General features: G+C 45.6%; 1 protein-coding gene and 1 long non-coding RNA gene across 2 annotated transcripts; one reads left to right on the forward strand and one right to left on the reverse strand.

Moving 5' to 3' along the window:
* The first annotated feature begins 516 nt into the window (after positions 1 to 516).
* CYP2W1 (cytochrome P450 family 2 subfamily W member 1) lies at positions 517 to 15,657 on the forward strand. The gene is made up of 9 exons (XM_014580906.4): positions 517 to 833; positions 3,775 to 3,937; positions 5,747 to 5,896; positions 6,029 to 6,186; positions 7,126 to 7,296; positions 8,977 to 9,118; positions 10,840 to 11,024; positions 12,154 to 12,295; positions 15,032 to 15,657. Exons 1-9 carry the CDS (start codon positions 636 to 638, stop codon positions 15,220 to 15,222), a joined length of 1,500 nt encoding a protein of 499 aa, XP_014436392.3. The 5' UTR covers positions 517 to 635; the 3' UTR covers positions 15,223 to 15,657.
* On the reverse strand, positions 675 to 10,570 carry LOC112543773 (uncharacterized). Its single transcript, XR_016346893.1, has 6 exons — positions 9,037 to 10,570; positions 7,754 to 8,064; positions 6,132 to 6,262; positions 5,731 to 5,769; positions 2,283 to 2,406; positions 675 to 797 (listed from the first exon to the last, which is right to left on the reverse strand). It is a non-coding gene; the product is annotated as an uncharacterized LOC112543773 (long non-coding RNA).
* Positions 15,658 to 25,495: the final 9,838 nt, after the last annotated feature.

Consider the following 25,495-nt stretch of genomic DNA (forward strand, 5'->3'; position numbering starts at 1 on the left):
TACTTGTCAACAAATCCTTATGTCCCCACTTTCAACAGGCATTGAAAATGATCTGTCCACACTAAGGCATTTTGGTCCCAAATCCACCAGAATCTACACTATTCTCAAGCCAGAGGAAGATGACCTACTGCTACTGCCCTGGGTCCTATTCCTATCTCCGCAACTGACTTACTGTGTGATCTTGGGCAAGTTACTTCATGTCTCTGTGATTCTGTTTCTGCATCTACAGAACAGGCATAATGGTACTTCCTATTTCACTGAGGTGTTTGGAGGGTTATAGAGTGTCGCAGCTCACAGAGTGCTTTGAGATCCTCAGGTGGATGGTACTCTAGGAATGCGGAGCTCTATCACCAGACACATGTATTCCTGCACAAACACGCACAGGTTTGTAACCCGAAACCCGCTTTATTTCTTGACAGACATTGCAAACTGCTTAGACCACATTCTCCAAGGTGTTTAAGGAGGGTGGAGTTTACAGTATTTATTTAGGTATTTTACAAACCCTAATAAGAATAGAACACTTGTAGCAATCGTAAAGAACAAATATAAAACCTGCGGCTAGACTCTGAACAGCGCCACCGCATTTTTTTTTCCATTGCTCCTAGCCCAAAAGTCAGATTACAACTAGGAAAAAAATGGCTTTTTTAATGCCATTTATTTCTGATCCTGCATCAATTGGTCTGCTGTGTGCCCTGCTTTTATTAGGTGCATTTTATTTTTCAACTGGCTCTAAAAATTCACCTTTTAAATTGCCTCCTGGTCCACCTCCTCTTCCGATCATTGGTAACCTGCATTTGCTGGATATTAGAAGGCAAGATAAGTCACTATTGAAGGTAGGAAACAAACCCACCTCATTTATTTTAAGTCTGTCTCAACTAAACCAGTGAGAAGACTTTCGTTGTTTATTAATCTGAATTAAATTTCAGAGCTGTAAAAATTGCACTGTAGTTTTGTCTCAAGCTTCTTTTAGCTCCTGTCTACTCAGAGACAGTGTCATTTCGGATCAACCACTAAAAGAGGGCCCCTGGGTAAGGTGGATTTTTTTCATGTAAACTTGATAAGGTACATGAAGTGTATAGCGCTTGTGAGATTTTAAATATGAACTTGACAGCTCCCTTACCCAGAGGGCTTTTAGAGTATTAGCAAATAACTAACAAGAAAAAGGAAATCCCCAGGAAGAAATAAGCGGAATTGACTAGAGTCCAACAGCCGCATAAGAGAGGGTCAAATCTATATGTGCTTATGCAGTTGTTACTCCATTCCTCAGCCGGCAAATTCCCATTGAAATGGATGGCATGACAGAAAAACAAGGTGGAATAGTTTTTTTCAAGTAGCCGGAATAAAAACCCTATGAACACTTCTGTTAACTTGTTATTAAAACTATTGCTTAAGCAGATAAACAGGTTTTTTTAAAAAATCTGTAACGGGATGCTGAAAAGGTGTCTGTCAGGCTAGGGTAATCCAGGATCTTTGCTTGTCCTTACCCCAAGAGGAAAGTTTTGCACAACTTTTCCCTGGCTCTCTTTCCTGCCCATCCAGCTCTGCTTTGGATCTGTTTCTGCCCATGTTTAATAAACAGAGCTTCAGATATCCTGCTGCATAACTAGAGCTCCTAAACACTAAGTTGACACAAATAGTAAATCAATAATAATAGCAGAGTTCCATCCTGTGCATAGTGCTTATTAAAATGGGCTGTAGCCTGAGTGGATGGACCTCGCATGGACAATTTGCAGGATTTGGAAGGGCTGGGATCCTCCCCCATGAGGGCACAAATGCAACTAACAGGCTGTGGATGAGGTTGCTTTCTATGGCTGGCATCTATGTGTAGGTTATAGCCATTGAATTTTGTGTAGTGGCCACATATCTCTGCATCTCCGATGCCTCTCTTGGCTGGCTTGAAGCACTGGTACAGTGACCTCATGTGTAAACTGTGATGTAAACTTTAAAGCCTTCCTGCATGATGTGACTGGGAGTTGGTGTCAGAATTTACCCCACAGGCTTAGACCCTACTTTATCCCTTAATATATGGAATGGTTTGGAACTTTTCACTGCATGAGAAATGAAGTTTCTTTGCAGGGATCCCATTCACCTCGTCTAAAAATGTATGACACATAGTGGCTAGCCGCATGAGCACATAAGTCACCCCCATGAAACTAGGATCCTTCTCCCAAGGCGGTATGCTACACGCAGGGTGTCTATGGGTATCATTAGCAAACATGATTCTTTACTAAACAAAACAGGAATCTGCCCCGCAGCGCAGCCAGTTCTGCAGACATACTTACGAAATTAGTTATGGTGGTAGTTGAGGCAGTATCTTTCGTTGAACCCACTTATCATGGTGATAGAAACAAGCTTTGGAGCTTCTTCAGGTCTAGGAAGGGTACTAAATGTGTCACAGGCCCACAGCTAAATACAACATTGAACAGACAGTTTAGAGTCATTAGCAAAAAAATTCAGATGTGTCAAAATGTCGACATTTTTTAAAAGAAATTAAAAAAATGCAGTGTTTCCTCACAACTTTTCATTCAAATTTTCTTAAATGTTATAGCATACTATATAATATAGTACAGGCAGTCCCCGGGTTACGTACAAGATAGGGACTATAGGTTTGTTCTTAAGTTGAATTTGTACGTAACTCGGAACTGGCTCCAGATTCAGCCGCTGCGGCTGAAACTGACCAGGGGCTGACTACAGGAAGCCGGAGGCAGAGTTGCTCTGCCCCCAGCTTCCTGGAATCAGCCACTGATCAGTTTCAACAGTGGCTGAATCTGGAGCCTGGGACAGAACAGCTGGGGCGCTGCCGGGTAGGTCCCCCCAGGACCAACCCGGCAGCACCCCAGCTGCTCTACCCCAGGCGTCCACAACAAAAGCCTGGTCTGCTGGGGGGGGGGGGGGGCGCACTAGTTGGGCCCCCCAGCAGACCAGGGAGACCCGGAGCAAAGCCGCAGTTGACAACAGAAGCCTTTGTCCTCATGAAATGAGGTTTACCAGAGTGGTCGACGAAGGCTTCCGTTGTTGACCACGGAGAGTCCAGACTGCCCCGCTGTGCTGCCAAACAGCTGACCAGCACAGCGCGGCGGCCATTTTGATGTAAATGAAGCGGCGATTATTTAAATCGCCGCTTTATTTTCCTATGTCAAGTAAACTCATCTACATGGCTCCGTCGACGGAGCCATGTAGTCTAGACGTACCCCAGCTGTCCCTCTCCACACTACTGTGCTGCTCCTGCCCTCTGCTTGGAGCTGAGCCTCCTGCTTGCTGTGAAGGGTGAGCATGGGCGTTAGGTGAAAGTCCAGCTGGGGGAGGCAAGCCCCAGCCCCGCCCCTTCTGCTCGAGGCCCCACCCATGGGGCAACCCTACTCATGAGGGTGGGGAAGGCAAAAGAGGAGGGTGCTGAGATCATTGTCCCCTTCCCTCTATCCCTGTCCCCCATCTCCACAGAGTGAGCAGGGCAGGGCCTCAGAGAACAGGTGGGGCAAGGCCTTGAGGAAGGGGCTGGGAAGGAGGTGGGACCAGGGTATTTGGGTTTGAGGTAGATCCTGGATTAATTTAAACTCAAAAACTGATCTTTGTGCTGAAAAAGCTTGGAGACCACTGCCCTAGACCAACTTGTCAGCTCCCCAAGAAGAGGTTGGCATTGAACTCATGTGTGTACTAGTCCGAATAGTGCTATAAACAAGTACGCCAGCATAAGCCTAGGCTCTTCAGAGGAAACGAGTGGTTTATTGATGTGCTCTCTCCGTTGCTGACACTAAACCTCTGCCTCTCTTTCAGCTCGCAGAAAAATACGGCCCAGTGTTCACCCTCCACTTTGGGTCGCAGAAAGCCGTGGTACTGACTGGATATGAAGCAGTGAAGGAGGCGCTTGTGAACTTCACAGATGAATTTGTAGACCGACCACCCATCCCGATATTCGAACAAATCCAGCATGGAAACGGTACTAACCACTGGAGACAGGAGAGCCTCAAAAGTGTTCAGCCTTGGCCTACCTCTTCTCCTAGGGCCATCATTGCCTGAGCATTTTTGGAAGTCCTGCCTCAAGTCTGTATTTTAGCTAAACTAGCCCCCAAATCCTGATTATTTGGAAGGGCTTGTGGGTGTTTTCACTACCGGTAGTTACTCTGGCAAATGACTTTGTGATCAGTTAATGGTCTGAATTTTAAAAGATGAGGGTAACATTTTAAAGGCACAATGGCAGCTATGTGACTAATTCCCATAGGCAGCCAAAGTGAGTTAGGTGCCTCACAGCCACTAACACATTTTAGCTGAGGTATCAGTTCACGAGAGAGAAACCATATGGGATTTGGTGCTCAGATATTTTGCCCCTCTTGCCTGGTTCTGCCATTTTGGATGTATTCATTCCAGAACATTCTGCCTCCCCAAATGGCCCTTTTTAGAACAATATATCACAGGTTCAAACAAGGGATATGGGGCGATGCTGTCATCCTTTCCCTCAAACAGCTCCATTGTTGGCAATAGGCAGTTCCTCCATCCCCATATCACAAATGGCTTAGAAAACATTTCACCCAGACCCTCCTCTTATTTCTTCCACTCTCTAGCTCAAAGTTTAACCAGAAATTCCAGCATCAGTTATTACAGGGTGCTCCTTGAGTACAGTGAGTGACGGTGCCCACCCCCCATCACACTCTGAGTGCTGATGTCAGCGCCACAAGCTGACAAATCAATGGAAGGAGAAAAAGAATTGGTCAGAGTCAGTATTGCTGTCACATTGATATAATGGGGGGCTCCTGGTAGTGCAGCAGAAAATCTTTCACGTGTAGTGGTAGGTCAATTCTAATCCAGAACAGCAGGGACGAGCAGCTATTACAATGTGCTGATTTTAGTGATGTGGGTGAAATGAGCTTGGTGGACTCAGCTTCATTCCCAGGGACGGGGATGCTGAGAGATTTGCTGGGCCCCTGGGCAAGGAGGAGAGGGCTGGCTCCATGCTCCCAGAAGGGGTGGCGTCTCAGTTGAGTGGGAGAGGGCTGGAGCAGCCAGCCCACCAGGCTTCCCAGAGCAGGCTGAGTTGGGCCCCTGCCAGCTGTCAGAGCCATCCGGATCGTGCTATGTAGTGCTCCAGTGGCAAATTAAAAGTCCTGGGGCTTTAGCTACTGCTGCTCCTGGGGTAGCTGCCCTCCTGGGGCAACTGTCCCCTTCCCCTTCTCCCCCTCCCCCCGTGGTCAGCAAATCTGCTCAGAGGGATACCATCCATGTCACACAAGCAATGCCAATGCCCAGTATTAAATAACTGCCTTGTTAGTAGCTTCAGCAGAGATGCAAAGGACCAAATAAGGGCTCAGAGACTGTGTTATTCCCTGACCACTGGAGGTCATGCCAGATTTGGGGCACAGCTGGAAGCTTTTGCTTCTGCTACTCCGCAGCAGCTATTGAATGGACCAACAGAGGATTTAGGTTTTCAGAGCTGTTAATCTGGCCTACTATGTCAGTACAAAAGTCACACAAAAATATCTTAAAATACAAAGCGCTCTAAATGCCTGGTTGCCTTCCACATGAGTGTGGTGGCAAAGACTAAACTGGGAGGAAAACTATTCCCATGAAGTAAAAGATCATGGCAGGGAATGGGGGACAGGGCTAGGAGGACATAGAAATGAAAGGCAAATGGGACAGCAAGGAGAAATGGAGGAGAGGAACTGCGCAGATATTCTCATATTCTGTGAAGCAGTGTAGGGACCTGTTGAATTCTGCATTCTCAGCAATGACAGGTACCTCGCATATGCCTCAGGTGTCTTCTTTTCTAACGGAGAGCTGTGGAGAACAACACGGAGATTCACTGTGTCAAGCATGCGCAACCTTGGAATGGGGAAAAAGCTTATAGAGGAAAGAATTTTTGAAGAACTTCATTTACTTATGGAAACGGTCAAATCTTTCAAAGGTGAGCTGGGGAATATTCAGGCTAAATATTGCATCACTCAGACTTTTCAAGCACTGTTGTAAACGCAAGTGAAGCTCCCGAGAGGCTGTTGCATGACAGTTACACTTATACTTCTCTTTGTTCCCGTTACAGGGGAGCCGTTTAGCCTCAAGACCTTTAACGCTGCTCCAACCAACATCACTTTTCTTATGCTCTTTGGGGAACGGTTTGACTACAAAGACCCAACCTTTCTCACCTTGTTAAGACTCATAGATGAAGTTATGGTTCTTCTTGGCTCTCCATTCTTACATGTAAGTAACTTCTTCCAGTGTATTTTGAGTCACACAGGCTCCATGGTCCAGCGCAGCAAATCTCAAGCTGTAAGAACTAGAACATCCCAACCAAAAAAATAATAATAGTTTGGGTGTGGCTGTCCTAATTATAATCATTGTCATTAAAATGAGGTCGGATCCTCATACTATATTTGAAACTAACCCACCCACCACCATTTACAAGTCATTGGTCTAGCAGTCTAAACAAAGGGCCTGTGAGTTAGGAGTAACCGCATTGTCCAGAGTTGGATCCACTCTGAGAAAGGACAGGAAGCAGGTCTGCAAGTTTCTGCAACTCTGCAATCAATGCACTTCCCCTGTGACATTGGAGGTAACACTTCTAGCCCCAAGAACGGAGTTCAGGCTCTTGTGTGGTAGGTTGCAAGCCTGAGATTAAAGGATGGGTAAATAGAATCAGCTGTATTTGTGGATTCTGTAGCACATTCATAAGACTGAAACTCCAAGCCCATTTTGTGTATTGACAATTTTCCACGTCTATTATAGTGACTTGTTCTGAATTATACTTTACTAAGCAAAGGTTATCCACAACAAGAAAAACTAGTTTGGGCGGAGGAAATCCATTTGTTTGTTTAGAGGGCCCTAGACAATGTCACGGGTCCACAGCGCTCCTGAGTGTTGTAATTTGCATTTGGATCATTAATTCAACTGGAAAAAAAATCACACTTTACCACACAACTCCCTCTATTGTTCATGTGAGGATGGTCACATGCAGAGTGTATTCAAGCCAGTTCATGGCATATAATCTGACACAGAGGCATCTGCCCACTTGTTCCTCCTCCCCCATGGATGGTCCTGGTTACAGACCTTTAATGATGAGCCGTTCCAGCACCCTTGTGCATGGTTCTTTCTGTATCTCGGCACATTGCGTTTAACACATCTCTTATTTTCCCTTTCTAGTTTTTTAATTTCTACCCATTCCTTGGCTTATTCCTCAAGCCCCACAAGATCTTACTTAAAAAAATAGAAGACGTGCGCGTCATTTTAAGGAATTACATCCAGATCAGCAGGCAGGACATCAACGAGAACTCACTGAGCTACATTGATGCATTAGTGTTCAAGCAACATGAGGTATATGACTGAGCCGATCCATTCACAATGTACTCTGATGTTTTCAAAACAAAAATGTTTAACTAGATCCTGATCTCAGACCTAACTAAAGTTCATGCAGTTATCCAGATGTAACTGAAATTGAACTCTGTTCCCCAACTTTTGCCATAATGTAACTAATGAATGTTTCACTGAAATTGGATGTGAAAACAGACTTCACCACGTTCTTGAAATATCACCCTACTTGATGATCTGTGATCAACTGTCTGTTCCTACAGCAAAATTAATGGGTTGCATAAAGGATGAATCTGACCCTAGGGTTTAATAAAGAAACCATTGATCTCATTGTTCTAAAAGGAATAACAGACACAAAGAAAATCAGTAGTTATATCACAACTACCTGTCATGGTCCCACATTTGCATCTGGTCACTGATTTCTAAGACACATTGATCTCAGTGTAATACTGGTTGGACCTACCTGATCCAGCACGCTTGGGACCTGGAGGGATTTTGTCAGACCAGGGAAGGTCTGCCCCTCTGTTGACAGACTCCGGTGTGTCAGCAGATTGTCAGGATCCCCTGGCTTCAGGCATCAGACTCCTGGCTCTGTGGCCCATTCCAAGACTGCTGGGGCTCAGCTGCTCTGACGCTGCCAGGGATCCACTTCTTTGGGCTGCCGGGACTCTATAACCCAGGGCTACCCTGGGGCCACTGAGATACCACATCCCCAAGTGGGGGCTCTCTGGTCCAGTAATGTCTGTGGTTGATGCTGGAGCAGAGCGTTTCAACCTGTATTAAAACAAAAAGCCATGTAGGCTCTATGGTTTTCTTCTTTCAAACAGAGCCGGGCCAGACATGCACATTGCACCTCCTAGTCATTCACCCTGAGCTGGGTTCACCGTGCTCCAGCCATCTGGCAGGGGAGAATGTTCACAAAAAAATCTTTGTGCACATTCCAACTCTGCAGGTAGAGTGGGAGGTGTCCCTTGGAGGTCTGGAATCATTCAGCTCACATCCCCAGCGGCACATGGAAGGGAACAGTTATTTCCAAGCCCTGCAAAAGGAGCTTTAGGGCTGAGTTTGTGCCTTCCATCCAAAGTGGAGCTCAGCCCTGCTTCAGATTAGAGATGGACCCTCAACCAATCTCCTCCATCAAAACACCTCTGGCTTCTGGGGAAGTTCAGTTCCTCATTCAGATGTGCACTGTTTGGCTCAGGCCCAACTCTGCCCTTGACTCTGATATTGTTTGCTGGCTTCCCTTTGGCTTGCAAACTTAGGAGAATGCCTGAAAACATGATGGGTGAGGTGGTGCTTTGCAGGCTACTCAACCATAATCTTTCCTTTGTCAGGGTACATCTACACAGTATGCTTATTTTGAAATAGCACGTCTACACTACAGAGAAGCTGCAAAATTAGTCTGAGGCAGGTTTCCCTAATGTGGATGCGCTACTTCGATTTAGAGACCGAGGCGGCACTGGAGAGTAAATAGTCTGAATGGCCCTGGGGAGGTGCCATTTCGAAATAGCAGCAGTGGAGCGTCCACACAACTGCTATTTTGGAATAAGTGATATTCCTTGTGGAATGAGGCTTACAGATTTCAAAATAAGCCGTCCATTATTTTGAAATAACTGTGCTGTTTAGGCACCGCCTTGGAGAGCACAAGAGCCCTTTCAATACTAACTTAAACTTGTGTGTTTAAAGGAGACAAACAAGAAAGGGAGCCTGTTTCATGATGAAAATATAATAGCGTCTGTCCTAGACCTGGTCATGGCTGGAACGGAGACGACTGCCACAACTTTGCAGTGGGCCATTCTCCTGATGATGAAATACCCAGAGATCCAAAGTGAGCCACTCTACAGTTTCTCTTTGTCCTTGTCTTGAAAGTCAGGTGACGTCTGCTGTGTAGATACCAATGCTGCTTTCACCACAAAGGCTGCATCCCATCTCTTCATCAGTAGTTACTAGAAGATTGGCCTGGCTTGCTCAGGTTCTTAACTCAAATACGTTTCAGAGGAGTAGCCATCATAGTCTGTACCTGCCAAAAATCAACGAGGAGTCCTGTGGCATTTTAGAGATTAACAGATTTATTGGGGCATACACGTTTGTGGGTAAAATTCTAGTTCAGCACCCGATTGCAAAGGGAGATCGCTGAACTAACGTTAATTTGCAAATTCAATATGATCAATTTAGGATTGAATAAGTATCTTAACAGGTTAATGCATTAAAAAGGCAATATCCCCTCTCTTGATAGCCACATCAACTGCTGTGAATGAGCCACTTCCTCCCTGACTTGATTAGCCTCATTTACACAAGTGCCCTTTTTCTTTTGCTGTCCTTATCTATACCCATGCCTCTGTAAACTCCGCTCCAATTCATCTGATGAAATAGGTTTTACTCACAAAAGCTTATGCCCTAATAAATCTGTTCGTTTCTAAGGTGCCACAGGACTCTTTGCCCAATGAGTTTTGTTTTTCTTCATTTAAATCAGTGCTCTGGACTGGGGCTGGGGACAAGGGGTTCAGGATGCAGGCTGCCCTGAGAAGAGAGGACAACCCCAGCTCTCTCTCACCGTAGCACCTTGGGGCCAAGTGAGAAGCACCTGTCCATGGCCGCTGCAGTGGCAGCCAGGGGAGGAGTGCATGTCCCCTGGCTGGGGGACAGATAGACACACAGACAGACACACAAACAAACTCTTTCAAATGTACAGTAGATAGTTGTCTCTTTCTCCACCCCTGCCTCCTGTTGCACCAGTGGGGTTATAGCTGTTCCAGTCCCCATCTCTGGCCCCCTTGCTACCTCTCTCTGGTCATTACACAGTATAACTGTCCCTGCTAGCAGAGCCCTCCTTTTCCATGTTATGAGAAACAATCAAATTCCAGGCACATCCCATTGTCCTGGTACAACCAAACACTTAACTTGCTTTAAGTTATGGTAAGAGGAAGCTACACACCAAAATTGGTGGTCCTAGCCCTTACTGTTTAGGAGGAATTCTTGAACAAACAGATTCACTCACAGACACACAAACGCTCTCAAATATATAGTAGATTATTTGTATGGTGGGATATAGGAGCCCCAGTCATGGAGCAGGATTCCAATGTGCTTGGCACTCGATAAACACAGAACAAAATGATTGTCTTTGTTCCAAAGAGTTTGCAGTCTAAATTGATTAATGCTGGTTCCTGTCTTCCAAAACGGAATGTTTCTGTATCCGGGAGGGAGCAGAGTAGAGAAGGGTTCTGTAGGTAGAAGGATACAAACCAAAACACACAAATTCAAAAATAGGGAACCAAATACAGGACTATGTAGCACTTTAAAGACTACCAAGATGGTTTATTAGGTGATGAGCTTTCGTGGGCCAGACCCACTTCCACAGATTTGATCTGAGGAAGTGGGTCTGGCCCACGAAAGCTCATCACCTAATAAACCTTCTTGGTAGTCTTTAAAGTGCTACATTGTCCTGTCTTTTGTCCCAGCTACACCAGACTAACACGGCTACATTTCTATCACAAAACTAGGGAGAGAGTCCTGTTGATGGGGCTCATTTGTGCTTGCTACTACTTTTAGAAAAGGTGCAAGCGGAGATCGGGACCGTTGTCCAATTAGGAAGCTGGGCCACATATGAAGACCGAAAAAACATGCCATTTACAAATGCAGTGATACATGAAGTGCAACGATTCATCACCCTGCTGCCACACGTTCCACGGTGCACATCTGTTGACACACATTTCAGAGGCTACTTCCTCCCCAAGGTACGTATTGCTTTTTAAAATGGACACCACCATGTTCCGCCCTTCGCCAACAGCAATGAATGGAGACTGAGGGTATGTCTACACAGCAAAGTTATTTCGAAATAACTTTCCTAGCGTCTACACAAGCCAACTGCTATTTCAAAATTAAATAGTCATTCCGCCCTCTAGGAGGAGCTCTGTGGGGCTGTCTGCAGAGTGAGGCTCTCTGGAAGACTAGGATGCAGGGTCTGGCCCCGTGTTTGAAGTTTCCAGAGCAGTGCTGGGGATTTAGCCACCTTCTAAACACTCCACACGGCCTTGAAAATCTTAGCCTGTATTGTGTACAGTGCACTGAATGTACGTGTTGAAATCAGCTGTGCAAGTGCACCTGGTAGAACCCAGAACCCAAGCTGGAGTTTGGCACAGCCAGCAGTCAAATCCAGGTTCCAGTGAGGTCACTAGCAAGGTTCACACTTACTTCAGTTAGACCAAGGTTTGGGCCATAGAAGGAGGAGACTGACACAGAACAGATCAGTGGAATTCAGTAATCGTGTAGGACCCAACCCTGCAGCTCTCTCTCACCTCGGTCACCAGTAGTCAGACAGATACAACATCCTTGCCTGTATGAGTACAGCATTGGCAACATTCCTACTCCGAATGTTGTTGTGGTTGTTATTTACTACGGCTACTGTGGCAAGGCCACCGGCAGCAGGGAGCAGAGTGGGCAGTTGACCTGGGGCCTTGGGCTCCGAGTCCTTTAAATCACTGTCAGAGCCCTGCACGGTTTGCTCCATGCAGCACTGAGGGCTGGCTAGGGGAGATACGGCACAGTCTGGGTGGCAGTAAGGGCTGGCTGCCACTAGCCCCACCCCTTCTTCCCTAGGCTCCGCCCCTTCCCACAGGCCCAGTGCTGAGCCCTCCCCACATTGCCCAGGGCCCAGCAAAATCTGTAGTAGCACAGCCCCAGTCAAAGACTGGGGCACGTTATGCCACGCACTGTACTAACACTGAACAAACAGATGCTCCTGCCTCATAGAGCATTGAGCAACCCACTCCTAAAAAAATTCCTCACCATCAGGGAGTTAGCGCAGCCAGAGGTTCCATTTTGCTTTTGGATGTTTAGGGGTTTGTGCCTCACGTTGTATTCCAGGGAATAACCGTGATTCCTTCGCTCACCTCGGTGCTGCTGGATCAAACACAGTGGGAGACACCGCATGAATTTAATCCTTACCACTTTCTTGATGCTGATGGGAAGTTTGTAAAGAAAGAAGCTTTCCTGCCATTCTCCACAGGTAATGACGGGTCCTGTCCTGCAAGAGTTCTCAGGCTCTGGCAGGATCAGGAACTTTGTACTGGGAAACAGGGCATTGATTAGGAGAGATCTATTTCAATATGATCAAGCAAAGCTAATACCCTGGTAAGCAGAGCCAATGAATCTGCAAAGGACCTGTCTTATCTCAGCATAAGCTTTCACACTAACAAAATGGATCAGTGCTCAACTGATACAAAGATAGGCAAAGGAAAAGAAAGGTATTGGCTCCAAAGCACAAAAAAAGGGAGCCCAAAAGGTACCAAAGAGAGGCCAGTCAAAACAAACAGGACTCGAATGGTCCTCTAATCCAGATACATGAAGCTGCACCTAGGGCTGCCAGGTGTCCAGTTTGAACCGGACAGTCCAGTATTTGAGCTTTCTGATCGGGAAACAAATTGAGAAAATATAAATGTCCGGAATTTTCTAAATAAGATGTAATGTAGATTGTGATGTAATGTCAAGTGTGTCCGGTATTTTTGTTGACACCATTTGGCAACCTTAGCTGCACCATTGACTTACTCTGTGACCTTGACACATCACCAAAACCTTTCTGGATTTCAACTTCTTCATCTGCAAAATACAGTTAATAATACTCACAAGAGAGTGGAGAGTAAGGCTTCACTGAAAGATCCCGGCTCGACAGACTTGTAAAATACGGATCTATTCCACTCTAAATATGTGTGTGTGTTTGTATGCATGCATGTGCACACACACAATGAAGGTGGAATAAATCATACAAAGTCCTTCCCAAGAATTCAAATTACATTTTGACGGGAAAGGAACATTGCAAAATATCAGAAATTTCCTGTGAAATTCCATCCTAGTCCCTCTTTAGTGAAAAGGTGTCCTCCAACCGGCTTCTCTGCTGTGGCACAGTAATAAATGTTCCCAAATGCTGTTAATTTCCAAAGTTGCCCCCATCCTGGCCTGCCCCGTGCTGTTAGCCAGCAGGGTTTGTTACAAGTGGGCACAGCTGGAAAGAGTAGCCTCACTAGGAACTTAACAAATCACAGCACAGCAGGAATCCTGAAGCATTATCAAGGGAGATTTCCTATAGAAATCCTGCCTTGTAACCCAACACATTTCAGCTGTCTCTGTTAGAAGTTGAGAGGACCTGGGGACCAGGAGTCCAACTGTGACCCAGCCTAGGATTGGATGCTGCAGCACTGCATCAGCCAGCCTGTGAGTTTGCATTGTTGATGCAAAAATCAACAACGGTGGTTTTTATGTCAGGAGCCACTTTGCCCTGATTCCTTCATGATGTCATCTCTCACATAGGGTACGTCTAAACTACATGGCTCCGTCGACGGAGCCATGTAGATTTGTTTGTTTGGCAAAGGGAAATAATCGCAGCTTCATTTAAATTTACATGGCTGCTGCGCTGAGCCGACAAACAGCTAATCAGCTGTTTGTCGGCTCAGCGCGCTAGTCTGGATGCTCCCGTCAACATGAAAGCCTTTTATCGACCTCCCCGGTAAACCTCATCCTACGAGACATAACGGGGAGGTCGATAAAGGGATTTCAGGTGGCTGTGGGAGTGTCCAGACTAGCGCGCTGAGCCAACAAACAGCTGATCAGCTGTTTGTTGGCAGAGCGCGGCAGCCATGTAAATTTAAATGAAGCCGTGATTATTTAAATTGCGGCTTCATTTCCCTTTGCTGATCAGCCTAATCTACATGGCTCCATCAATGGAGCCATGTAGTTTAGACACACCCATACAGTCATTCTGGGGCAGGGAATCCAGCTCAAACAGAAACAATCGTATGGGAACCAAGAACAAAACACAGTCACCAAAGTGGGACTGACGGGGTGATACCCTACAGGTCTTCGAACATTCCACCTTCGGGGGAGAGAACATGTCTCTGGCAGGTTGACTTTTAAGAGAAAGGAGTTGTTTGAAAGTGCTCAGGGTGCTGTGGTGTCAGGGTAAGTCTGTGGATGATCTCCAGGGACTCCTGTTGTATTCGAGATCTCAGCTGAGATTCATAGGCCCATTGTGCCAGGTCTGTACAAATACACAGGGAGAGGTAGTTCCTGACCTGTAGCATTCCCAGTCTAAACAAACAAGACAGACATAACACGGGAGGGGAAGAAATGCACAGAGAGGGGAAGAGACATACCCAGGCTCATACAACAATTCAGTGGCTGAATTAAGATCTCTCCTTACATCCTAGCCACTAGGCCATGGGTTCCCAAACTAGGGAGGGGTGTCCCCATGGGGGGGCATGAAGAAATTCCGGGGGGGCGTGGTGCAACCCAGCCCTCCCCCCCCCCCATTAATTCTCTCCCCCTAAGTTTTGCTGCTATTTTTGTCCTTCGGCCCTGGTCAGTTCGTTTTTTTTTGCTCAACAAGTTTTGCTGCTATTGGGGGGGGGGGGGGGTTCTCAAAAATCAAAAAGGGGGCATGATGCCAAAAAGTTTGGGAACCACTGCACTAGACCATACAGCCTGGGAGGGACGAGGATGCATAATACATTCATGTATTATATAGCCTGGCAATGTACCATGTGACTATCACCTCCTTGCTATATGAATGTGTCTGACAAATAAATCAGCACTCATATTGTTACAATGCCAATTACTTTGCTCTAATTATGTGTATATGGGGAGTGCCATTACTGTGCTGAATAGATCACCTGATGACTGTAACAGTAACATACACCACCCTTGCCACTATGTCTCTGACAATTAAAACGAATAACTTTTGACACTGCAGGGCGCAGGAATTGCATTGGAGAAAGCCTGGCCAAGATGGAGCTGTTCCTGTTCTTTGTAGGGCTGCTGCAGACATTTACTTTCCAACCCCCGCCAGGGATCACAGAATCAGACCTGGACCTTGCTGTTCCTCAGACTACATTCACGTTAAGACCACAGCCTCAGGCGGCCTGTGCTGTTCTGCGTGAATAAGCAGGGTGGGATTAAGGAATTGTTCCTTTGGATTGACTTTGAGTGCACAGGACATTTCTAGTGGGCACAGCAAAGAGAATGCAGCACCTCGGAGAAATGGTCAGTATGTTTCAGATGAGCTAGATATTGCGCTTTATTCACTGCAGTCGCTTCTCACTCTCTGCTTCTCACAGACTTCAAGGCCAGAAGGGCCCATCATGATCATCTAGTCTGACCTTCTGCACACTGCAGGCCAAAGAACCTCACCCACCCACTCCTGCAATAGTCCCATACTGTATAGGCTGCTGGACCTATGCACTGAGCAGTGTTCTATCTGAAAAAGAATATTATGGGAATCTCAAGATGACTGGAACACCCTTTCTCTGTAATGGGCAGAAATGTTGTAGGGCACTCATGCTAGAGTCATCCAATAGGATCTAATGAATTTCTTCAAGATCTCTGTAGCCATCTGTAGCTTCTACCAAAATTCTACTGTTACCCTCCCCCAGATGTGCTTCAAATGTCAACGCTGAGGCTGCACAACTTACAAAACCATGACTTGTTCACAGGATTTGAGAGTGGCCTGTTAGTACAAGGTTTGGGGACAGAGACCTTAGGGGGAGTGAGCAAACACTGGACAATGACATAGGCATTCGCTCAATGATGAAATTCCGCGTCATCATTTAAATGAAAGAGAGAAGAGGTACATAGAACAGTAATCCAAAGCCATGCACAAGTTTATGCATTTCTGGCCTCCTCGGGCTGCCTAAATGAGTGGAAACTAGCACAATATAACAAGTCTGACTTTTGGAACCTGTCGTTGCAATAGGTTTTGGGTGGGCTTTGATAGGGATTATTCCTGTGTCAGCTGGACAACTGGGATCAGGAAACCAGTGGAAGAAGGGGGAGGGCTTTGAGATTTGTTCTCTTCTGTACTCTTGTCACCTCTGCTTGAGCATGCTCTTTTTATCTGCCATTGTATTAATGAATCACGCTTTTCTTCCTGAATAGCTCAGGCATCCGTCTGTGCTTATATTCTGACAGCTGACTGCTATCACTGAATATCCATTATGCTCTCAACATGTGTTTTTTTTAATCAGGCCACTCAATAAAAGTTTTAACCCCAAAATGTACTTACTGCATATAATGTGCAGAACTGAAGGAATTTAAACAGCACATGGAAAGTTGCTTGGCGAGAAACCGCAGAGATAGATTTGTCCTACTACACTGACACAGACTAACAGCCCACCTAATTACCACAGGTCTGGGGCAAGCTTGTATGGCCCAGCCAACCTAGCTAGATCACACTACCTTGGGTGTCTATACAAGCTACAACCCCGTGCTGTGATTGCAATGTACATGGATCTTCAGATTCACCAGTTTAACCTTTATGATCTAGTTTGACCTGCATAATGTAGGGGAGACAATTGCAGCTAGTGTTCCTGCATGAAGCCCATTCTTCTGGCTGAACTCAAGCATTTCTTTGGGAGAGGCATCCACTGATGTCAAGTGTTCCCTCAGCATTCTGCACCACGGGCGAGCATGCTAGGACTGAATCGCCTTCCCTTTCTCATACCCCAGTGTAAGTTCTTCCTCCCACCTCTGATGAGGGGCTTTCCTTCCACTGAATAGATACAGGCCCCTATGTATCCTTACCTCAAAAGATTGTCTGGGGGCCCTGAAATAAAAGTTTTAAGAAAGAAAGAATCGTTCTTCCCCAGAAGACAAAAAGCCCAGTCCTGAAGGAGGTATCAGAAGATGGTCCATAGCGGACATCAGCCAAGGGCAGGAGGCTGGCTATTCTTGAAAGAAGGTAGGCAAGTTAGGTCAGAAATCACTCAAGGCAAGTCCTAACCCAGGCCTGTCTCCTCAGTTTCCTCTTTCACTTCCCCTAACACAGCACTCTTTAGTGACATCCCCCTAAAACCAGGCTGAAATCCTGCCTTCTTGAAACGAATTGGTATTTTGTTATCAGTTTCAGTGGGTCAAGATCAATGTATTCTCTAATCTTTTCCATCCATGGGTGGATTGTTTGTACTCGTGTGCAGAATAATTTTTTATATGCACCGAGGCATATGCCAATGGGCACCTCCAGTAGGGGGGAAAAAAACTAATGGTAGGTGCTCTGCTAATCAGCAGGGCAGCATTTGAATCTCTCCTGAGTGGCCACGCAAGCTCACAGCTTACAGGGAACACAGATCAAAATTCTATCCCTGGGATTTAATCAGTTGCCAAGTAATGTCCATCAAGGGATGTGCTGCTTTCCAAACAGCTAAGTGGCAACACGGTCTAGTGTTTAGAGCAAAAGATGGGATTTCAAGAGGCCTGGGTTTTATTCCCAGTCATCTCTTTGTGTGAGACTGGCCACTGAAAGACTCTTGACTCATTCTCCCAACCTATAAAACACGTATCTACTTCCTAGGATGTTAGGAGGGTTTATTTATGTACATGGGTAAAGCGCTCTGAGCAGCCTGGGTTGGAAAGTGACATGATTATGTCTCTCTCCTGTCCTGAGCAGCAGCTTTCTGCTGAAGGCCAGGCATCACCTCCCACTCTTGCACCTTCTGATGAAGAGAGATGGGCTGTTTGTAGACTGTTGCAGATGAACACGTGATGCACCTACATCAGGAACGATTGAGCCGGAATATTGATCAGAGCCAATGGATCAGCTGCTAGTGTCAGGCTCTGATTTACAATTTTTTAAAAACCATGCGTCTCACTTCCTATGCTTGTCCCTGTATCATCAGCAGATGGGTAGAATGCCTTACTCTGCAGCCTTCAGAGAATCAGGAAGCTGCGTACATCTCTGCATGAAAGACTCCTCCTCTGCGTCTGTCCATCCAAAAGATGGAAAAACACTGACTATGACTCAGTTACAGATCTGATGGAAAACACCTGCTCATGAGCCTTAGAAGTGGGAGTAAATACAAGCTCCGTGTTTTTCAATGGACCTCAAATTTTCACCTTTGCCAGCAAAAGATTTTGGTTAAGTGCTTCTGCCCTGCATTTCAATATAATACTTTTAAGGACTATTAGTTTATCTATTGCTCTCCTTTTGGCCACAAGATGGCACCAATATCCTACCATGACATTGACTAGCAGTTTGCAGTCCTTACTCAGGCAAAACTCCCACTGAGCTCTGCAATAAAGGACTAAGCCCATAGGGTTTTAGACATCCATATGCATATCCAAAGCATATACAAATTAGCTTACATGACTATTTCATCGTTAACCAGGAGAAATTCAGAAATTGCTCAGTGGGTAGGTTCCTTTGCTTCCTTGTGTTGTAGGGGTGGGCAGGGCTTGGGCCCACCACCCTCCCTACCCACCTGGGGTGAGTGCCTTATCCCCATGTCCATTCCAGAGCCTACCACACCGCCTCACTTTTGGAGGGTCCCATATCCTGCCTTCCATGTGCAGGAGCCAGCCCCATCCCCACCCCCAGGGGCAGCCTGTGTGTTGGCCGGCTGTCCCACTGCTTGCAGGGTGGGCGGGGCTTGGGCCCATCACCCCTCCCTTTCTGGGTGAGTGCCCTATCCCCTAGTCTACTCCAGAACCCACCCCACCATCTTACCTTCAGGGCTACAACTACAACAGGGGAACTCCTGTCCCAAAAAAATTCCCATCTATGGAAAACCTTTACTCACCATTGTGAACATTGATTTGAACTAGTAGACCGATTGTGTCCTTTACAGCTCGCACAGGCTAGCACTAAGTGAAAAGAGAGCAACAGAGGATGATGCGCGGTCATCTCCCCTTGATGCTTGCATGATATGGAATGTTCCTCTATGTAATTCCCTCCCATATGTTCATCTGCTCAGAGAGCTCGAATGACAGTTTCTCAACCCCATCCCCATTATAAAACCCTATCTGATCCCTGTGCTGGCCTTATACACAGCATTTAAGACAGGTTAAAACATCCCATTTATTGGTATCTGTACTGCCCACAGCCAAGTGAGGCAGTAGGGATCAAAACCATGGAAGAAGCAGTAGCAGGGGGAAAGTGGATACATGAGATGCTCCTTCTTCCATATAATCACTCTTCCCCTACTGAAAAAAAATTGATGGGTTCCATTAGCAGGACTTAGAACCTGGAATGCTGGTTCCAGAGGAAATTCCAAAACTAAAATAAGAATTGTTGCACATTGGAACCAACAGTCCAATTTTGAAATTCCCATTTTCATGTAGAAAAACTGAAAATGATGTTTTTGAAAGGAAATTGACAAGGCTCCCTGAGCTGCTGGATCTCCAGCTTCCCACCCAAGAGAGGCTATTAAAAAGCTAGCAGCCTTGAAACCCTGAAAATCCCAGCTTGTACCAGGCTGTCACCAGGGAGGCTGGGAGCCCTGCTCAAGATGTTGAGTGCACAAATATTTGGCAATAGGGGATCATTAGAAATAATATATTATAATATGTTAATAGCCAGGAAAAATAACAAATATTTGAGAACAACATAATATTTGTGTCAGTGTCACTTCTTCCTCCAAATAAAGGAATAACCCACAGCTGTGGTTTCATTCTTCCCAATCTCTTAGAAACCAGGACAATACTCCAGGGTAAGACATGTAGTTGATATATAAAGAAAATGAGTGAATGCTCAGGTATTTTCAATGGGACCTGGGCACGTCCTCTGAAAATCCTACTCTGTGTGGTTGAATATATTTTATACATATTCAGTATTTGCAAGACACAGACTGAAACTTCCCATGCATATCCATCGTTTGTTGGGAGGATCTGGTTTCTCTGAAGTGGAGTTAGTGGAAACGTTCTCTGAAATCTAAGACAAAATAATAAAATTAGAGGGTTTTTTTAGTAACATCTCCAGTTTACTCCCTTAGTTTAGCACAGTAGCTGACAGGTTGTGGTCTCACAATGAATCCAGCCTCATCAGCAAAGTCCTACCCTGTGACCTCATGTGGGGGCTGAGATGTACATTTCTGGAGCAAGCCTGTGAAGAGCTCCTTCATGGGTAGACTTACCCCTGTGCAGCTGCTTTGCCCTGAGATGTGGAAAGCCAAATGTTTAACAAACTGTAATTAAGGAGTAGCTACGGGTGGTAACACAAGTTACTATTACAGTTAGCACATGCTTCCATGGCTGCATTGATGCACCTTTCGGTGATATTATCAACATGGGTGCCATCAGAATGACACTGTCTGGTAATCATTGAGAAGCATCTCCTATGAACAAGCAAACAGTGCATCTGGGGTCTCCCCCTGCTCCGCTCCAGTCATGTTGTTGATTCCAGAATCAGACAACTGCTCCCTAGTGGAATGGCCATGTTATCTCTACTGTAGAAAGTAATTAACGGTATGTAAGTGCAGCAGAACATTTTCAAACTCTAGTGCCAAAGTGAGGCTCCTAAATCCCTATTTAGGCCTCTCTCTCGGGCAGGTATAGAGCTCCTGTTACCATAGTAACTGAGTGCCTCACAATCCTTAAGCATGCTCCTCCTTATAACACCCTGTGAGGTAGGACAATGCTTTTTTCTCCATTGTATAGATGGGAAGCTGAGATAGTGTGACTTGCCTGAGATCACATGCAGGGAACAGAACCCAGGACTCGAGTCCCACTCTAGCACCCTAAGCAGTGAGCCCTTGCCCTCTTGAGTAAAATGGACCTTTTAAGGTCCAGTTTAGAGGTGCTGAGCCAACAGCATCAAATGTTTTGCCATTATTGCAGAGCCATGCATCCCAGCTGCTGGCTTCACCTGGGGGCTAGCCTGGGGGTGGAAGGGTGCCTTGCACCTTGGCCATGGGTGTTGCTCTGGGGCCAGCCACAGAGGCTGCCCACCAGTGCTCCTCAGGGCCAGCATAGAGGACAAGGGACACACTGAGGCCAACAGCTCCTCCCCGGGACAGGACAGGCTCTCAGGCTGGGAGCCCCCTGTGGTCATTCCACAGTATAACTCCCTCCTACCAGACCCCTCCCTTTCCATTTTATGAGAAACAATTGAATTTCACGTACATCCCATTGATCCAGTACAGGCAGTCCCCGGGTTACGTACAAGATAGGGACTGTAGGTTTGTTCTTAAGTTGAATTTGTATGTAAGTTGGAACTGGCGTCCAGATTCAGCCGCTGTTGAAACTGACCAGCGGCTGACTACAGGAAGCCCGAAGCAGAGCTGCTCTGCCCCGGGCTTCCTGGAATCAGCCGCTGATCAGCTTCAACAGCGGCTGAATCTGGACGCCTGGGACAGAGCAGCTGGGGCGCTGCCAGGTAGGTCCCCTCCGCGCTGCGGGGACCAACCCGGCAGCACCCCAGCTGCTCTACCCCAGGTGTTCCCAAGTCAGCCGCTGCTGAAACTGATCAGCGGCTGATTCCAGGAAGCCCGGGGCAGAGCAGCTCGGGTGCTGCTGGGTTGGTCCAGTAGCGCCGAGGAGCGGCACTGCGGAACCAACCCGACAGCGCCCCAGCTGCTCTCCCCCAGGCATCGGCGAGAAAAGCCTGGTCTGCTGGGGAAGGGGCGCACTAGCTGCTCCCCACCCCCCAGCAGACCAGGGAGACGCGGAGCAAAGCCGCGGAGGACGTGGGCGGCGGGACCGCCCGGGTCCTCCACGGTGAGAAAAGCCTTGTCTGCTGGGGGTGGGGGGGCGCACCAACTGCGCCCCCCCCAGAGCAAACCAGGGAGACGCGGGCGGTGGGACTGCCGGGACGCCCCGTGGTCCCGCCACCCGTGTCCTCCACGGCTTTGCTCCGCGTCTCCCTGGTCTGCTGGGGGCCCCCCCCAGCAGACCAGGGAGACACGGAGCAGCTTTTCTCGCCGCGGAGGACGCAGGCGGTGGGACCGCGGCGCGTCTGGGCGGTCCCGCCGCCCTCGCCCTCCGGAGCGAGAAAAACCCCGTTAGTATGTAGGGATCTGACGTAAGTCGGATCCACGTAACTCGGGGACTGCCTGTACAACCAAACCCCCTACCTTTGCTTTAAGTTAGGATAAGAGGACGCTGCATACCAAATTTGGTGGTCCCAGCTCACACATGGACAGACAACTATATCTTTCTATATATATATATATGTAAACCAGTGTTCCCTCTAATCTTTTCCATCTGTGTGTAGATCAATTCCATCCATGTGCAGAATAATTTTATGTGACCAAAGCATGTGCAAATGTGTACCACCAGTAGAAATAAAAAACCTAGCTGTGGACACTCTGGTGGGGAGCAATTGAAGCTCTCCTGAGGGGCTGCCCAAGTGCATAGCTTACAGGGAACACAGATGTAAACACATACATATACAATCGTACTAACATGGCTTGAAATTATTATGACAAAACTTTTTTATATGGAAAATTCAGTTTTTCATTACATGAGGAATATTTTGGGGAAAATGTCATCTTCCATGATGCATCAACTCACCCTGCCAAGAGGGAAGACCATAGGAGATACAGTCCAATCAGAGAACCCAGCCTATTGTGGCATAAGTAAGTTTTAAGCATTCACATTGAGGCCCTGTGGTAATATTTCAGAACTGAAATATTCCGCATTTAACTAAAATATTTTAATTTTTTTTAATTTCACCCCCCCCCCAAATCTATGTTTTCAAGAGAAAACACATCAATTTTCCAACTAGCTCTAGTCCACACATATAAGGTACTCTATCGATGTCTAACCCACGTACCAACTATATGCTACAAGGTTTAGATCCTTTCTTAATGACTGTAGAAGCTATTCAGTATGAATGTGAAGAGCTGGGATATGTAAGGAGAGGAATGGTATGCAGGCATTGCAACAAGGCTGGTGATGAGTCATCGTGGATTGACTAGGTTGATATGTGTATATATTACTACCCTCTCCTGGATAAAACTAGAAATCTGTGTGTTATAGTTCCTGCACTGCTAACAGCCAATGGCGTTTTTTGTTTCACTCAAACGACTTAGGGATTGTGTGATTTTTGGATCAGAAAGAGCTGTGTTGCTTCTATGAAGTTCCAAGTGGTCACAGTGGATAGAATAGCTCCACTGTGAAGTTCCTAAAAGTAGCCACCAATGTTTTGGTTCTGCTGATCTTTGCTCTACATTCTGGAATATAATTGAAAGTTTTGCTTCTCACTGTATTCTCACAAAATCATTGTCTGTGGGTGAAAGTGCTAGGCACAAGAAAATGATATGTTCTCCTGAGCAGTGTCCTAAGGCACTTTCATCTCACTGTGTAACTAATAAACTGGTCTCTATTCCAGTGTCCTCAGAGAGCTATGTGATGGTCTTTAATGCATGGAAAAAAATAACATGCCTTGTCTCTGTCATTCCACTGAAAAGGATACTACCTGCAGACAAGTTTTGCACTGTTATGTCATATTGCATAGTAAATGATTTGGGCCGGGTTATCCAATTTCTTGCTTTTCCTGCAGGGCCAAATTTTTATCAGCTTGTAAAGATGTCTGCTGGCTGTGAAAGAAGTTTAGGCAATGTTTAAATACTTACATATATAACTTTGTAGGACATACTCATGAGATAAATTACAGTCAGAATCTGCATATGACGTATTAATGGAGCAGTAAAATACCTACTGTTTGATCAGTAAGCCATCCATGTAGCTCCTTAAATTGGTTTCATTAATATCTTCTCTGAATGTCATGCTGTATCTCCTAATGACTACACGCACCTCTTCTGTTTTTCTGAATATCATGTTGTGGAGTTTGAAAAGAAATCAAAGGAATGGCAGAAATTAAATACCCTAAAAACTAAACAAGATCAAAGCAGAAATTAGATGTGCCAATTATAATGCAAAACCGAAGTGTTCTGATAGAGAAGCCATCCACATGGCAATCAAAATGACACGTTACTGAAGTTTGTCCTTTTGGTAACTCAAACTTTCCATGTATAAATGTCTCCTCTTATTAAAGGATCCCTAGAGAAATGGAGCCCATCAGATTCGTCTAGACATAGACTATAAACATTAATTAAAAAATACAATTAAGGGAATGTGACAGAGAAACCAGTGAAACAATGAAATTACATTTTAAGAGAGATAATAAAACAAAATGACATAGCATCATACTTAGAGGGAAACCCCCACCAAAAAATTTTAAGAGCCAAATGTTATGTTTTAAAGTTGTTATATCATCTTTTTTAACTTTCACATGAATTATAAATCAATTACACTCAATTACCCTGCAACATTAAATTTCAAATCACAATAAACAGTTTCATTTTATATCATCCCACTACCATATGATCATAAACCAGGCTCCAAATAAAAATCACAAATCTCATGAGCTACCTTTTGCTAACTGGTTATAATTTTTGCTGTTTGCAGCAGAATCCAAGCCTGCAGTAAACAAAAAACAAATCCAATGAAAATGAAAGTTTCTAATCTTTTTTGCTGCTATAAACTTTCATACACAGAATAAATGAAGAAGCACTAATGCAGCATCATAACAGCCATTTAAAAGACTGCATACTAACATAATAAAGATATGAACTGTTTCCTCTAGTCTTCATAAGAAAGTGTTAAACTTAACATTAGCTGCTTGACGATGGTTGAAAGTTTAGTTCGATCCGGATGGGACATACTTTTTCGGCTATTAAGTTACAAGCGATGGAAACTCTAGCACGGAGAGCTCTGGAGTCCCAATAACAGTTAAACTTTTGACAAACTGCTCTTGTAACTAGATTCAGAAAATCAGTTATTTTGAGGCACTTGCGCAATATTCAGCAGCAAGCTCTTCCTATTTAGAAACGAGTTGATTATTCAACAGTTTTACTATTTTTTTTTTAAGAAGAAACCCTAATCATTGATCGGGGCCTGTCTCATGTCTCTCACACTGTAATGTCTCTTGCCCACTGCTTAGTGCATAGCGAATAAGATCAGTGATACTAATAAAAAAGGAAAGATTGGCAGAATCCCAGCCAAGTCTCCCACCCAAGTGTTATGCTAACGTTTGGGAAAGAAGGAGCACAATTCAAGATCCCAGTCCTGCAATCAGATCTGTGTTTGTGGATTCTGTTCACTTTGGGCACGTCTACACAGCAGGGCAAAATTCGAATTAAGCTACACAACTTTAGCTACTATATAGACGCGCTCTTTGTTACTTTGGAATAACATCAGTTATTCCAAAATATGCTGTGTAGACATAGCCTTTGAGAAAAGAAGGAATCAGCCTTTGTTTTTTTTTTCCAGATTAGATACATGTGGGCCCTAATCCTGAATCAGTGTGCGGATTCCACTGACATATAGAGCAGAGTCCCTTGAACCTTCCAGGAATTCCACTGAAGTGTGTGGAACCCACCCCTTTAATCCATAGGCAGGACTGAGGCCTAAGTTCTCTTGGAGCATTAGCCTGAAAAGTAACTAA

Source organism: Pelodiscus sinensis, chromosome 15 (assembly GCF_052426305.1).
Source record: "Pelodiscus sinensis isolate ZL-2025 chromosome 15, ASM5242630v1, whole genome shotgun sequence".
In the NCBI taxonomy this organism is placed as follows: Eukaryota; Metazoa; Chordata; order Testudines; family Trionychidae; genus Pelodiscus; species Pelodiscus sinensis.

Coding starts and splice junctions, on each gene's coding strand:
- CYP2W1 (XM_014580906.4), top strand. CDS start 636: ATGGCTTTTTTAATGCCATTTATTTCTGATCCTGCATCAATTGGTCTG. Junction 11,025..12,153: donor GAGGCTACTTCCTCCCCAAG/GTACGTATTGCT, acceptor GTTGTATTCCAG/GGAATAACCGTGATTCCTTC. Junction 12,296..15,031: donor TTTCCTGCCATTCTCCACAG/GTAATGACGGGT, acceptor TTGACACTGCAG/GGCGCAGGAATTGCATTGGA.